Source organism: Anabrus simplex, chromosome 4 (assembly GCF_040414725.1).
Source record: "Anabrus simplex isolate iqAnaSimp1 chromosome 4, ASM4041472v1, whole genome shotgun sequence".
Lineage (NCBI taxonomy): Eukaryota > Metazoa > Arthropoda > Insecta > Orthoptera > Tettigoniidae > Anabrus > Anabrus simplex.
The window spans coordinates 404,157,736-404,173,158 of record NC_090268.1 but is presented as its reverse complement, the minus strand read 5'-3'; the positions used below and the strand labels follow the sequence as shown (position 1 = coordinate 404,173,158).

Below are 15,423 nucleotides of genomic sequence, written 5' to 3'. Positions count from 1 at the left end.
GTAGTCACCTCAGATCAAAATGAAGGGGAGCTCGAGAGGTTAAGGCACTCTCTATCCCCGATTTACAGTTAAAGATCTATGAAGTTTTACAAAGATGGAAAAAGATTTACATGTTTTAAGTTATAGGTTACATATTAAAGGTGGTTAAACTGCTGAGCTAGCAAGGAAAAAAGAAAGATGTTAAACGGCCATTACCTTGTTGAAGAGCTGCTGCCCGAAGGAAGAGGCGCTACCCGGCCCCTGCTATATTTCCATACACTAAGCTGGATGTTGTTGAAGTGGCGGAGAGCCAGGAAAATCAGCAGTTTTTATACCCTCTTGGAAGATTCGAGACCTTTCATGAATAATTAAAACACACCCACCAACGTTTATTGGTCGTCTAAAGTTACAGATCAAAAATTGAGGAAGGACACGATTGGTCCAAAATTAAAGAAATTTGGGATTGGCTAAGTTCAAAAGTGGTGGAAAGAAAAATTAATATTGCCAACCCATAGATGAAAGAACAAAATTTAGTAAAGACCAAAACTTCTGAATACAAAATTTCTTCAAAAAAAAGTTCCTTCACTTCGCACCAGGGTGCGTGATCATAGTTTTATTTTTGGCAGTGACATCTATAAGAGAATGTCCAGACTTCTTGATCAATGAAAAACAAAACAAATCGAAATACACACAGTGACATCTTCTGAGAAACAGTTGAGTTGATTCGGTTTTTAAAGTTCAGAATTTCTCCAGTAGAGGAGTACTTTAAGGCGGAAAATTCAAATGTGCTGCGTATAGGTGTACGAACCGGTACGGAGATTGAAAGATGGTGCATTATTGGCATGAGAGAACGTGGTGCATCCATCTGGGAAATTGCTGCTGGTGTGGGACGAAGTGTGTCAGCAGTGCAACGGGTGTCTAGAGAATAGTTCACAGAAGGCCGTAGAACACGACGAGATGGGTCTGGTCACACCACCCAGACCACTGCCTGAGAAGATCGACACCTCATTCGAATGGATTTGCAGAACAGATCTGTGTCGTCCTTGGCTCTGGCGCAACAGTGGAACAGTGTAACACATCGTACACTTCTCAGGAGTGACAGTCCATTGCCGTTTATTACGGTCTGGGTTACCAGCGTGTCGTCCATTTCTCTTCTTACCTTTGACTAATGTGCATAAACATGCTAGATGGTCGCATTTTGGTTCGCCACAGACAGGGGAGAGGCATCACATTGGCTGCATTCGCAGAAGACATACAGCGCCTACTCAAGGCCTTATAGTGTGGGGTGCTATTGGGTACAACCACAAATCACAGTTGGTGCGTGTCCAGGACACTGTGACCAGTTTGACCTATGTAAATAACATCCTGCGGCCCGTAGCCATACCCTTTCTGCACGACACCCCAGGCGCCATATTTCAGTAGGACAGTGCGTGACCACATGTTGCTGCATGAACACGTGCCTTCTTGTTGTCACAGGATGTCAGACTGTTGCCCTGACCTGCCTAATTACTGGACTTGTCACCAATCGAAAATTGTAGGATGTGGTGAAATGACGGGTGCGACGCTGTGACCCAATGCCAACTACCAAAGATGAACTGTGGAACCAGATTAATGAATCATGGATGGCTATACCCCAAGACACTATTCGCACCTTATACGCGTCGATGCCATCACACATGGAACAAGTTATCAGTGCCCTTGGAGGACCCAGTTCCTACTAGGCAGCAGGATACCTACTGAACCTAGCTGACTGAAATGCTAATCATTTCTGCAGAACGTACTAATGAACATGTTCTGTGAATATGAACTTTCAAGGTGTTCTGTTTTTTATGAAAATGAGTGCAAATAACTTACAGTGTTTTGTGGCATTATTCAAAACTACTGTGTGGCGTGCCTTGTGCCAGTTATGCATAAAAACAGGCAGTTGAGTATTTATTTCTTCTGGAATAAATGAATACCTGCAATCTGTTCAGATAAAATTAGGTATGAATGGCTTATTTATGGTAAGGTTCCATGGTCACAGGGGTCCCGGTTCGATTCCCGGCAGGGTCGGAAATTTTAACCATCAGTGGTTAATTTCGCTGGGGGCTGGGTGTGTGTGTGTTGTCTTCACCATTATTTCATCCTCATCATGACGCGCTGGTCGCCTACGGGCGTCAAATCAAAAGACCTGCGCCTGGCGAGCCGAACAAGTCTTCGGACGCTCCCGCCACTAAAAGCCATATGCCATTTCTCATTTATGCTAAACTACTTATATTTTTGGAGAGTTCATGTTTGCAAGAGACTATCCTCATTTTTTTGTATTGAAAGTGTATTAAAAAAGAAACAAAACTTTTGTATCCACTTAATCAATACATTAAAAGCAAGTATAAAATTAGGATCTCATCCTTATTTTATTGCTTAAATATTAAAACATAGGACATGTTTTGTTCATATTTTGAACATCTTCTGCTATAAATATTCTTACAAGGTTAAATGATAACATTGTTTTAGACCTTACACTTATGGTTTGCCATTGACAAACTTATCCATTATAAGCTTTGAAAAACCTCTTAAATATTAAAACGTTTGTATATTACACTGACTGACAGAGCAAATGCAACACCAAGAAGGAGTGGTCAGAACTTTTTGCCAATTGCAGGGTAGACTGACATCACTGAGGTATGCTCATGATGTGAAATGCGCCGCTGTGCTGCGCACGTAGCGAACGATAAATGGGACACGGCGTTGGCGAATGGCCCACTTCGTACCGTGATTTCTCAGCCGACAGCCATTGTAGAACATGTTGTCGTGTGCCAGAGGACACGTGTATAGCTAAGAATGCCAGGCCGCCGTCAACGGAGGCATTTCCAGCAGACAGATGACTTTACGAGGGGTATGGTGATCGGGCTGAGAAGGGCAGGTTGGTCGCTTCGTCAAATCGCAGCCGATACCCATAGGGATGTGTCCACGGTGCAGCGCCCGTGGCGAAGATGGTTGGCGCAGGGACATGTGGCACGTGCGAGGGGTCCAGGTGCAGCCCGAGTGACGTCAGCACGCGAGGATCGGCGCATCCACCGCCAAGCGGTGGCAGCCCCGCACGCCACGTCAACCGCCATTCTTCAGCATGTGCAAGACACCCTGGCTGTTCCAATATCGACCAGAACAATTTCCCGTCGATTGGTTGAAGGAGGCCTGCACTCTCGGCGTCCGCTCAGAAGACTGCCATTGACTCCACAGCATAGACGTGCACGCCTGGCATGGTGCCGGGCTAGAGCGACTTGGATGAGGGAATGGCGGAACGTCGTGTTCTCCGATGAGTCACGCTTCTGTTCTGTCAGTGATAGTCACCGCAGACGAGTGTGGCGTCGGCGTGGAGAAAGGTCAAATCCGGCAGTAACTGTGGAGCGCCCTACCGCTAGACAACGCGGCATCATGGTTTGGGGCGCTATTGCGTATGATTCCACGTCACCTCTAGTGCGTATTCAAGGCACGTTAAATGCCCACCGCTACGTGCAGCATGTGCTGCGGCCGGTGGCACTCCCGTACCTTCAGGGGCTGCCGAATGCTCTGTTTCTGCAGGATAATGCCCGCCCACACACTGCTCGCATCTCCCAACAGGCCCTACGAGGTGTACAGATGCTTCCGTGGCCAGCGTACTCTCCGGATCTCTCACCAATCGAACACGTGTGGGATCTCATTGGACGCCGTTTGCAAACTCTGCCCCAGCCTCGTACGGATGACCAACTGTGGCAAATGGTTGACAGAGAATGGAGAACCATCCCTCAGGACACCATCCGCACTCTTATTGACTCTGTACCTCGACGTGTTTCTGCGTGCATCGCCGCTCGCGGTGGTCCTACATCCTACTGAGTCGATGCCGTGCGCATTGTGTAACCTGCATATCGGTTTGAAATAAACATCAATTATTCGTCCGTGCCGTCTCTGTTTTTTCCCCAACTTTCATCCCTTTCGAACCACTCCTTCTTGGTGTTGCATTTGCTCTGTCAGTCAGTGTACATCGTCTTATTGAAAATAGTTTCAACCTATAAAACCTTATTCTAATATTTAAAATACAATATCAATACATTTACAATCTGTTGACTTGCTTAATTTTCAAATTATTCGTTGTATACACATTTAAACATTTTGTTACTTTTCACATATACTGTATGGCATTGGAATCTTAACACACTCTCAAAACAGCTGAGGTTAAGTTTAAATATTACACTATTCGTCCATAAAAGTGACAAAACTGATGTGCACTGTTGATTGTAGGTTATGAATTTTGTCCTACATTGAATATTTAACTTAAAAAAATTTGTCGAGTTTGTAAATTGCTTGTAGTCTTGACCAGATATAGGGCAATCATACAGATGTAAGCAGGGACTCTGTCAGTTGGTGATAAAGAAGCATTGGTGACATTCAAATGGTAATTTCATCAAAGTTTACATAAGAAATTCTGTTGACATATCCTTCGGGCAAGTAACAGTCCCATACAGTACACAGCAGCATAATTAGTAAGGCCTACTTTCACACCATACCGAGGTAATTCATGACTGTATGCAGCACATAGTATCTTGTCTCCTTCAATACGAGAATATGCTACCTGACATGTGATGTTCTTGTTCGAGAATCGCACAATCAGTCTGTACTTGGGGATGTTATATTTATTCTTGTCCTGAGAGATCAGATGGAGGCGAGCAAAATCATCTGTCTTACCCTCCCGACGCCTTTTGAACTTAACTTGGTACCGCTTGAAATACTGTTTGTTCTTCAGGACCTTACCGAACCCCATTCTCCTCAGAAATTATTCAAAACACCGATCCGATATCCAGATAATTTCAGCCCGCACAGCCTGACATCTACAAAAGAAGACATCAACGCATGCGCAGTACATGCATGCACTATCATCAAAGAACATACATAAGTCTACAAAATACACATGTTTGTTATAAATAAATTAAAAAACCACAAAAACTAATTACGTGCACAACCAAAATATAATCCGCTTGGCAAGGGTTAGACGTGCTGCACAAGAAGTAAGTTCATCCAAGTGCTATTGTGATTTGTATTATATTTCATATTTTGACACCATTGTGTTGCTGTGGGTCTAAGTATTTCAGTTCTCCCTGGATCTCTAGTTTAACCCTTACCCCTCGAATTAAAGTTCTCTGTGTTGTCTCTACTACTTGTATTTTAAATGTAAATTTTTATCTTATATGACCTGTATTCTTCTTTCACAATTTTGGAGATAGCACTTGCTTTTCAATGATGTAGTTAGGCTATACACGTATACAGCAAGCTATACTGGAGCAAATAAAAGCAATATGTGGAATTTAAGACAAATTCTTTTACATTATTATTATTATTATTATTATTATTATTATTATTATTATTATTATTATTATTATTATTATCATCATCATCATCATCGCATACCGACCGGTTCTGTTAATAATTTCAGTGTACAAATTATCGCTAAAGATCAATTGAAAAACTCTATTCAGTCTGTGGTTTCATACCTTGCAGTAGTTTGTAGGCTAAAACCACTGTAAACGGCGATTTCTTGAAATCCGGATCTGTTGATTTATAATTGTGCCAGCCGTCAGCATCAGGTACATGTTGGGTTACGGTACACAAACCGACCATCTTCAGTTCACTTTTAGGCATCGTGAAATGCTATTAGATATATTCATTAGGAGCAGAGGTGCGAAAATACTGTGGTTTCGTGTGTTGCCTGACATATACAACATGTATATGACTAGAAGAGCACATGGAGACCATGTTTGTTTACTATCGCTCGAGCTTTCGTGCGCGTGAGTGGACAGCTGACGGCTACACTGCCATCTAAATAATAGATTTTTGACTGGCTGTCAAATAGTATCTGGATTCTACAAAGTTCCACGCGGAACCAAAAGATGGCACTACAGTATATCGTCATGTATTTTGTCGGCTAAGAGATGGCAGACGAGCGGTGGGCAATAAAATGTCATGTCGGGTCTCCCCCGACGTACAACCGGAACGGGAATATCGTAATGTCGGGCCTCACCCGACAGACGAGTGGTAAGGGTTAATAAATCGGCGTTGACATATAAAGTTGTGCACGTAATTGATGTCTCCTTTTGAAAATAAAGGTGGTATACCATTCCTAATTACTGGATTGCGTGTGAAGAACCTGAGTTTAGTTCGAAATCTCTCTGCAGTATTCATATGAAGCGAGGGCATACGACACTGTTGATGGTATTTCATCTATCGGATGTGGATGTCAAGCTTTGAGCAGACTACTTGGTGTCATTCAACAGTAGGAGGATATGACCTGACACCTGGTTTCACCCTCTTCCTACTCTCCCACTACCACCACCACCACCACTACCACATGCTACACAAGACACTTGTATTCATTGCAAACACATACACTCCAGTGGCGTATACTGAGGGCTACCAAGGCTATCAGTGAAGCCCAAACCTCAAATGCGAGCGATGGAAATCTAAAGCACATTATATTGTAAGCATCTGACACATTGTTCCATTTGTAAACCTTGAAAGCAATGAGAAAACACGTCGCACGTATTTCTGAGAACAAGGCTTCGGAGAGTGATATTGCAGCCCAGACTCTCGTCCGTTCCCATCGACTCGCCTCACGCGGCTTGCTGCTGGCTGCCTACAGGCGCGGGGACCGGCGGAGGATAGCTGTGCTAGGCTTCGGTCCGTCAGATCGCCACTGCTAACTATCACCATGCGTTACTCATCGTATATACTTCCTCACCTCATCTTTCTCCCTTAAATATATAGATAACGGAGTGCTGGTATTTCACTCCCGTTTACTTCTGCATCCTTGTAGGAAGACACTGCAGGGCTGCTGTTATAGGAGTAATATAGTTTTCTTTTTATTGGTAGATCTGCTAAAATGAAACGCAATCTTTCAGGTTTAGTGTTCTCTTTTGTTGGTTGGAATCGAACCCGTGATCATGGGTCGGACACCACCACTGATCTTCCGAGGAAGATAATTAACCATTGAACGATGGGTATGACCGCTGTAAAATTCAACATTGTTATTTAACGATTATGATGATGATAATGCTAATAATAATAATAATAATAATAATAATAATAATAATAATAATAATAATAATAATGGTGCATGGCATCTACATAGGCTTGGTGGTGACCTAATGAGGATAAAATGAATGGCAAAGACGCCATAAATACCCAGTTCCCAAGCCAGGGGAATTAACAGTATAAGGGGGTTGATTCTGAAAATTGAACCGGCGCTGTCGGACCAAAGGCAAGCATTCTATCCATTTGGCCTCAAAGCTGGACTTCAATTTGCTAAACCTTAGGCTACCAACTCGATTGATCAGGTGTTGAGTATTGGCGGTGGCAGAGGCCAGGGCAGTAGCTTGTGAAGCAGCCTTGACAACACAGTGGGCAGCTCCGTTGGCTGTTGGATGCAGCTCAAAATGCTTATGGCTTGATGTTCCCTAAACCAACTATCGAAAAGGGGTAGCCTAAGTCTAGTGGTAGCCCACGTCTTGATACCAGCATACGCCACTGATACACTCACATAATGATCTTTGCCTCGGAGGCAAAGATGGTGGCATAAATAAAGATCACAAACTGACGTCAGTGGACTCGTGTCCAAGTGCCTGACCATTAGAACACCCACAAATGTCCTTTGTAAGAAAGCATGTAACTGATGATTTTTATATTTAAGCAGTCCTTTGCTGTCATACCGAAGTAATGAGTCAACAACTGTCTGATTTATGGTGTGTTAAAGGTTATTGAGACAACTGGTGCAAAGAAGAACAGAGAAAATTTAGCCAATTCAGTTGCTGTTTTGGATCAGGGGATTGCTTCGTACAATGCGTATAGCAAGAATAAGAAAACCAGGGGCAAGGATTGGTCTGAGAAAGGTTAGTATCTTTGAATTACTTTTAACATATCTACTGGAAATTTAATGACTGTGGGTAGTCTTTAAATAGGACAGTAACAATGTTTGCAATTAAATGACAAAGAACAGTCATAGTATGATGAATAAAATCCAGTTACAATGTTATTTTGTTCAGAAAGTACTTCTTAGATGTTTAAACCAACGGTGTAAATCATGGTATATGTGTGTGCTCCATCTGTTTGTTTTGTTTTGTTTTACTAGGCATCATAAAGCACTTCCTTTGTTAACTCATATTATTGTTTTATTTTCAGAGACTCTTAGGTTCTATAGAGCGTTGCAGACAGTGGGCACAGACTTCTTGCTCATGCAGACCATCTTTCCTAAACGTTCTCGAACTGAACTGAAGATGAAGTTCAAAAGAGAAGAGAAAGCAAACTTGTCCTTGATTGAGAAGGCCTTGTCTCATCCTCTTCCATTTGATCTCACCGAGCTTCAGAAAGAAGCAGGTCAGTAATATGATTTTTTTAAATCACACTATATATAACTTTGCCTTCTAACAGATTTTTATGCGCCCATGTATATACATAGATTGTATGGAATCTTTTCTTCAGCAAGTTAGAGTTATCAGGAGTTTTAGATGTGAAGTATCTCTTTTATATCTTCTCAGCTGTGCTCTTTCTTAACTGGTCATTGCTGTCTATCATATTTTCTTCATGGTCCAATTATTATTATTATTATTATTTTTTTTTAAACTGCCTTAGCTGAGTACTGTAAGTCAAATAAGATTTGAGGAATGACTTAAAGGTATTTGCTTTGAAGGCTGAATGCTTGAGGAGAATCACTGGACTTTCCAGTTTTTTTTTTTTTGACACAGTTAGTTTGTTGCCACTGTTGACTAGTTTTGAGACTACAGTAGAACCTCGATGCATTGTTCCTGGAACTGTTGTTTTCCTGTATTCATCGTTCAATTTATTTGGTCCCAAAATGTTCCATATAAACCAATGTTAAATTTCCCCACATCCATCATTGCTTAAACTATTATTTTATCGCATCGGTCGTCAAAACATATTCGTCCTCAGCCACAATTTTCCCCACATGGATTGATCGTTCATAAGAAAAATATATGCCAACGTTTTTTGAATTTAAAGAAACAACTCAATACTCCAGCATATAATACCGGCAACCTGTTACGCGAGAATGTAGGAGCGATTAAGAGTTGCTAGTCTTGAGCAAAGATCTTGTAGACTGGAGTGCTGTGTGCAGGTTATTCACGTGCAGCCTCACTACGAGCCTCCTGGCGCCAATGCTTCTCCTCGACCCACAAACCGACCCCTAGAAGTATTGTTATTTACAAGAATTAAAAGGGAGGCACTGTAAAACTAAAATTTGTCACCATATCCTGTGTTGCTATTGGCTGGCTAGGGCTGCCACGTTCGTTGAAAATGAGAAAATCGCGCAGTTTAAAATAGTCACGGTGTTCACCGGGTACGTTTTAATTAATCACAGGGTTATTAATTGCGTCGTACCTTGTGGAGTGTGTGGGATACTAGAGGCCTGTTGACCACTTTGTTGCTCCCTGCCCAATTGTCTTGTTACAAGCCGGACCTAACCAAGCCAAACGAATAATCTCTTCACTAGCCTGGTCTTCAAACTAATTCATAAGTTGGTAGATTAAAAGTTCAGTGCATCTCACGCAACATTAGTACCACGGTTACCACTTGCATCGGCAATATCTACGCGCGGTATGACTGTCCTATGTTTATTTCTCGCAGACGACTCGCCGATGACGAAGCACAAAGCTGCCAACCACTATACTTAGGAACTAGTCCATCTGTTAGCAAAGGAGGTCTGGGGGCGTAAGCCTCCTGGTCTGTACTGGTTAGGGTAGGGGGTATGGATAAGACCATTGGTCTGGATTGGTTATGGTACTGAGCCCTGGACCACAATTACCTTTCTTTTCACATGTTAGGGTACTTAGCACTGGACCACAATTACCTTTCTTTTCACATGTTAAGGTACATAGCCCTGGACCACAATCGCCTTTGTTTTCACATTACTACACCACGGCATTCTATGTGGGTTACTGGTCAGGAAATGATACGATTGATAGCAGCAAAGCCTACTAAGACTTTCTTCGTACATAGCGCCTCCACATCTAGGCAGCAGTGCATCTGTCCATTGTTGATACAGAAAACATATCTAATTCTATTGACATGGCATCGTGCGATGCATGCGTTATTAATGTTACAAGTTTTTCATCTAATTACAAGAACAACTTTAATTAATGATTTAGTTCAATTGTATGTACGTCCTCGCCGAATTCCTGTTCAAAACAACTTTTCCCTTGGATACGAGGGTGCATGAATTCTTCAAGGCTGCCAGTGTACTGTATCCTGCACTACATTAAGGTTAGTTCCATTTACAAACATTCTTCTTGTCTATTACACATTGTTTAACATTCACGTTATATTTCCTTGTGTTTTTTTTTAACTTCGGAGGTCGGCAACGCTACGTACTACTAATAATTAGGCCTCTATTTCATATTTATATTTAAGCATAATTAGCGCAATCTATGGTTTGTAGTGTTTAGAATCGTAATTACATCATCGAAACGTCTCAACTATTTCAACATGTTCTTATATAATCGTGGCTGGCGGTGGCACGAATGGACTCTGCCATCGCCTGAAGATTTGCCCTATGAAATGTCACTGCCATACTTCAAGATATTGTTACTCTTATTAGTTTCATATGGTTATTCTTTTACATTGCCTCACTCATAGGTCTTTTCCTTGCGTAAATTGGTCATAACTTCTGCCTATATTGAATTATGGGAACGATATTTCATTGGACTAGTCTTCAACCAATGTCAGTGTCCATTCGCCCACCGTCAGCCATGATTACTATGTTATAAACTTGCGTGAGTAATGCTGAACTTTTACCGTTGGTAGCCTCGAATAGCCCGCTGTGACATCGTCCAAGATGCGCCACGTTGAATTTCTAACCTCTGTAATAGCGTCCAGGCCGCGCCGTGCGGGATCTCTAACCTATCCTTTGCGAAGGGTCTACGGAATCTTTACCAAACTAAGGTTATTGCCGTAATATCCACATATATCATTAATCTGCGACACGATTGCTGTCCTTGAAGGTTTTCATTTATTACGAGATGTAAAGAAAATTGAAATGAAATGGCGTAAAAGTCGCGCTGTTATATTCACCGCGTATAGCATGGTTGCAATATTTTGATACCGTTATGTATATATAATAGTATGAGCATGTCCGGCTCCATGGCTAAATGGTTAGCGCGTTGTTGTTGTTGTTGTTGTTGTTATTAGAGAAAAACATCAGTAGGTACTATCAGTTCACTTTCTCCTGTCTGGACCTCTTAGCTTTCTGCTTTTCTTCTATGAAAAGCATCTTTTCTCTGGTTACATATATTGGCACTGTATTTCTGAGATTCTTTTAGTGATGGGGAAAGTACAGGAAAAATGTAACTGGGCTGCATTACAGTTACCCGAGAAATGTTTTTCTCAGTTACATTTACTTCACAGAATACCAGTCTTGAGGAAATCAGCAACATTTCATTTTCTATTTTGCATGGGGTGTGGAAATGATACCGAAATTTGCATAGAAAAAGATATCTTCATTTTGTGTCCTTTTCAGCATAGAGACATTAAGTAGCTATCATCACTAAGCGAGACTAAATGTGATACCTGGGTACTTTCAAAATTATTTTCCCCCAGAATTTTTATTTTAGTCCGTGACTTTTAAGTATTTCAAATAATTTACCATTTACTTTACAAAATAATTTGTTCTTAAAATTCTCTTCGCCAAGCCTTGACCTCTTGGAGGAAACTGTGTCTTTGTTTTGCTGAAAAGATGCTCTGTGTCGCACTTGAAGGAATAGTTGTATTTAATTTTAAGAACATCACCACCAGTGTTGAATTTTGTAGGATAAAGTTAATATCATTGGAAGTACTGGAGAGGTAAGCAAGTACCTTATCCAGCAGTGGTGAAGCTACTGGTTTTGCCATAGTAGAAACAAAAATGTTTTGTTCATCATCACTTCAATTTTTCATGTTCCTGCTTCCATTCTGTGTACAGTATATCGGTAACTAGAATGTAACGATTACAATTTAATTTCAGGAAGTAAATTATATGAGTTGTAATTCAAATTAACTTATATGTAAGTAATGGAATGAATTAACAAAATTGGTGATGAAAATGGGCACCATCTGCAAAATAATTGCAGAAATAAATAATTCGGTTGAGCACGAAAGAACTCTTTCTCCCAAGGCGACGATCATAGGCGGACAAGAAATTTGCTTCCTTACCTTACCTGCTACTGTTTAACCCTGAAAATGAATATGGATAGCATGCAAGGTTTTCATTCCACCAATAATATGTTTTACCATAAGTTTAACTATGTGAATGTACTCCAAACAGAACAAAACCACAACAATCATCATCTAATGATACCAACTCATAAATTATATCTCCAAAATTGACAAACCATAGATGGGAAACATACCAACAGTTTAGATACACTCAATCTTTATTTACACATTTACACTTATTACATACATTAAAGCCTCCGTGGCTCAGGCGGCAGTGCATCACCTTCTCATTGCTGCGTTCCGTGGTTCAGATCCAGTTGCTCCATGTGAGATTTGTGCTGGACAAAGCGGAGGCCGGACAGGTTTTTCTCTGGGTACTCCGGCTTTCCCTGTCATATTTCATTCCAGCAACACTATCCACTATCATTTAATTTCATCCGTCATTCATTAATCATTGCCCCAGAGGAGTGCAACAGGCTTCGGCAGCCTGCACAATTCCTATCCTCGCCGCTAGATGGGGGCTTTATTCATTCCATTCCTGACCCGGTCAAATGACTGGAAACAGGCTGTTTTTTTTTTTCTTCTTCTTTCTCATACCTCAAGATAATAGTCCGATAGGCAGTGCCTGATGCTTCTAGAATCCCACTTTATTTAGCAAGGACAGGTGTGACAACTTTCCTTACACTTGGATGCACTGTATTTGCTAAGGTCATCCCTAACATTAATTACACACACACACACACACACACACACGCACTCACACTCACACACTCTCTCTCTCTCTCTCTCTTTCTCTTCAGAGTGACTGATGCCTTGAGTCCTCCCAGCTTGTAATGTTTATTTTCACGGGTTGGTTTGGCCCCTCGTGTTGCTCCAAGACATTAATATACACGAATCACCTTCTTGGTTGACAGATGTATGTAAATACTTTCGAAGGCCAAGCTTCCGAGAGGTGATTTTGTATGGATGAGATTGCTGTCCCTTTCTTAACCTCTTTTGCATGAACAAAATACCACCTAACCATGGAATGAAGTTACGATGTATTGTAACTTCTTCCTGACATGTTTCTGCATATGCAGGTCATTCACAGAGCCTCTTCCAATCTTCTCTTTTTTCCCTCAGTCTATTGTTCATCACTGTCTCCCATTGTAGTCCTATCCAATTTATGTCATCCTCCACCTGATCCCTCCATCTTGTTTGTGGTCTTCCAATTGGTCTTCTTCCAGATTCTGTCCATTTCAGAGGTCTTCTTGGTAATCTTTCTTGTCCCATTCTTTTGACATGGCCGAACCATTTCAGCTTATTTCTCTCCATAGTTTCTTTTAGGGGGTTGATCTGTAGCGTGTTTCATATGTTTTAAAATTTCTTATCTTGTCCCTACTTGTTTTACCAAAGATCCTTTGCAGGAAGCGCATCTCTGTCGCTTGTAATCTACTCGGATTTTTATTTTTTTGTCCAAGTCCAACATTCTGATACATAGGTCAATATTGGCAAATAATATGATTTATATTTCATGATTTTTGCTTTGGTACATAATTTCCAATTTTTAATTATGTCTGATACACAGTAATAAAATTATGAGCAATATCCTATCCTCTCCAAAATTTCTTCCTTGATGTTTCCGTTCCCAGTTGGCTTACTTCCTAGGTATTTAACTACACGAGATAAAAACATTCCAGTCACCTCACTGTACTATGTGAATCTATCCAAACAACTTCACAACATAGAATCAATGAACGATGAATGCCATGTCAAATCAGTGAAGGAATGACCAAACAATGAATACTTAGCCTACTATTTCATCTAATCATAATCAGTGAGCTCCAGATTACATGTATAAACCACCATGCACTGTACATGCTCCCAGAGAATGAATGAACCAATGAAAACCATGTAGTGTCGTCCACAGAATGAACGCAGAAAATGAAGTTGTAATGACCACTTAAAGAACGTGTATAGTCAATCAGTCACTACTGATATGCATTTAGGGCAGTCGCCCAGGTGGCAGATTCCCTATCTGTTGTTTTCCTAGCCTTTTCTTAAATGATTGCAAAGAAATGGGAAATTTATTGAACATCTCCCTTGGTAAATTATTCCAATCCCTAACTCCCCTTCCTATAAAATATATTTGCCCCAATTTGTCCTCTCGAATTCCAACTTTATCTTCATATTGTGATCTTTCCTACTTTTAAAGACACCATCCAAACTTATTCGTCTACTGATGTCCTCCCACGCCATCTCTCCACTGACAGCTTGGAACATACCACTTAGTTGAACAGCTTGTCTTCTTTCTGCCAAGTCTTCCCAGCCCAAACTTAGCAACATTTTTGTAACATTTTTGTAATTACCAAGAACAAATCGAGCTGCTTTTCTTTGGATTTTTTTCAGTTCTTGAATCAAGTAATCCTGGTGAGGGTCCTATACACTGGAACCATACTTTAGTTGGGGTCTTACCAGAGACCTATATGCCCTCTCCTTTACATCCTTACTTCATCTCCTAAATACCCTCATAACCATGTCTCGAGATCTGTACCCTTCAATTACAATCTCATTTATGTGATTGCCCCAATGAAAACCTTTCCTTATATTAACCTCTAGGTCAGGGCCATCCAGCTATTGGCTCCGAGAGTGCGCCCGCGCTCGGGGAGCACTGGGCAGTCAGACCAGCGCTCCTTCCCCTACCACCACTACAGTGTGACAGCGAGGAGACCTGAGACAGACGATGTTCGGACCGCGGTAACTAGATACGTACGTACAGTCGTTCGTCCGACGGCTTTTGTGCGTTTGTTGACATCATATTGATAGGGCTGGTTTGCCATAACAAATATACCGCATATACAAATCGAAAGGTACTCCGATGTATGGAATATGCAGGAAACGAAATCAAGTGTTAAGTAAAGAATACAGTAATGCGATTTATTCAAAACTGAAATTTGAACATACCTGAGAGGAAAATTCAACAAAATTTTACCAATATTATACCAATATTCTTAAACAATTACGCAAGTTTCTATCGCTCATCGTTGCACGGTGTTTACTTTTGGTAAGCTTAAGCACCGAAAATAAACGCTCACAAATGTACGTTGAGCCGAACATTGATAGAACTTTATATGCATGTTTATATAAAAGGGGGTATTCTTCTTGCGGAAAGCCACTATAAAATTCTTCCAAACTTCGTGACATTAGAAAGCGGTCTTTAAGACGAACATTGCACTGCAGTTCAAGCTACTCTAATTG

General features: G+C 41.1%; 1 protein-coding gene across 2 annotated transcripts in view; it reads left to right on the top strand.

Annotated features, from left to right (window-relative positions):
• Positions 1–15,423, top strand: part of Bdp1 (transcription factor TFIIIB component B'' homolog Bdp1) — a 153,105-nt gene that overhangs the window by 111,996 nt on the left and 25,686 nt on the right. For both annotated transcript variants that reach the window (XM_067145863.2, XM_067145861.2), the window contains exons 6-7: positions 7,739–7,874; positions 8,164–8,358. In XM_067145863.2, coding sequence (XP_067001964.2) covers positions 7,739–7,874; positions 8,164–8,358 — 331 coding nt within the window. The remainder of the gene's footprint in view (positions 1–7,738; positions 7,875–8,163; positions 8,359–15,423) is intronic.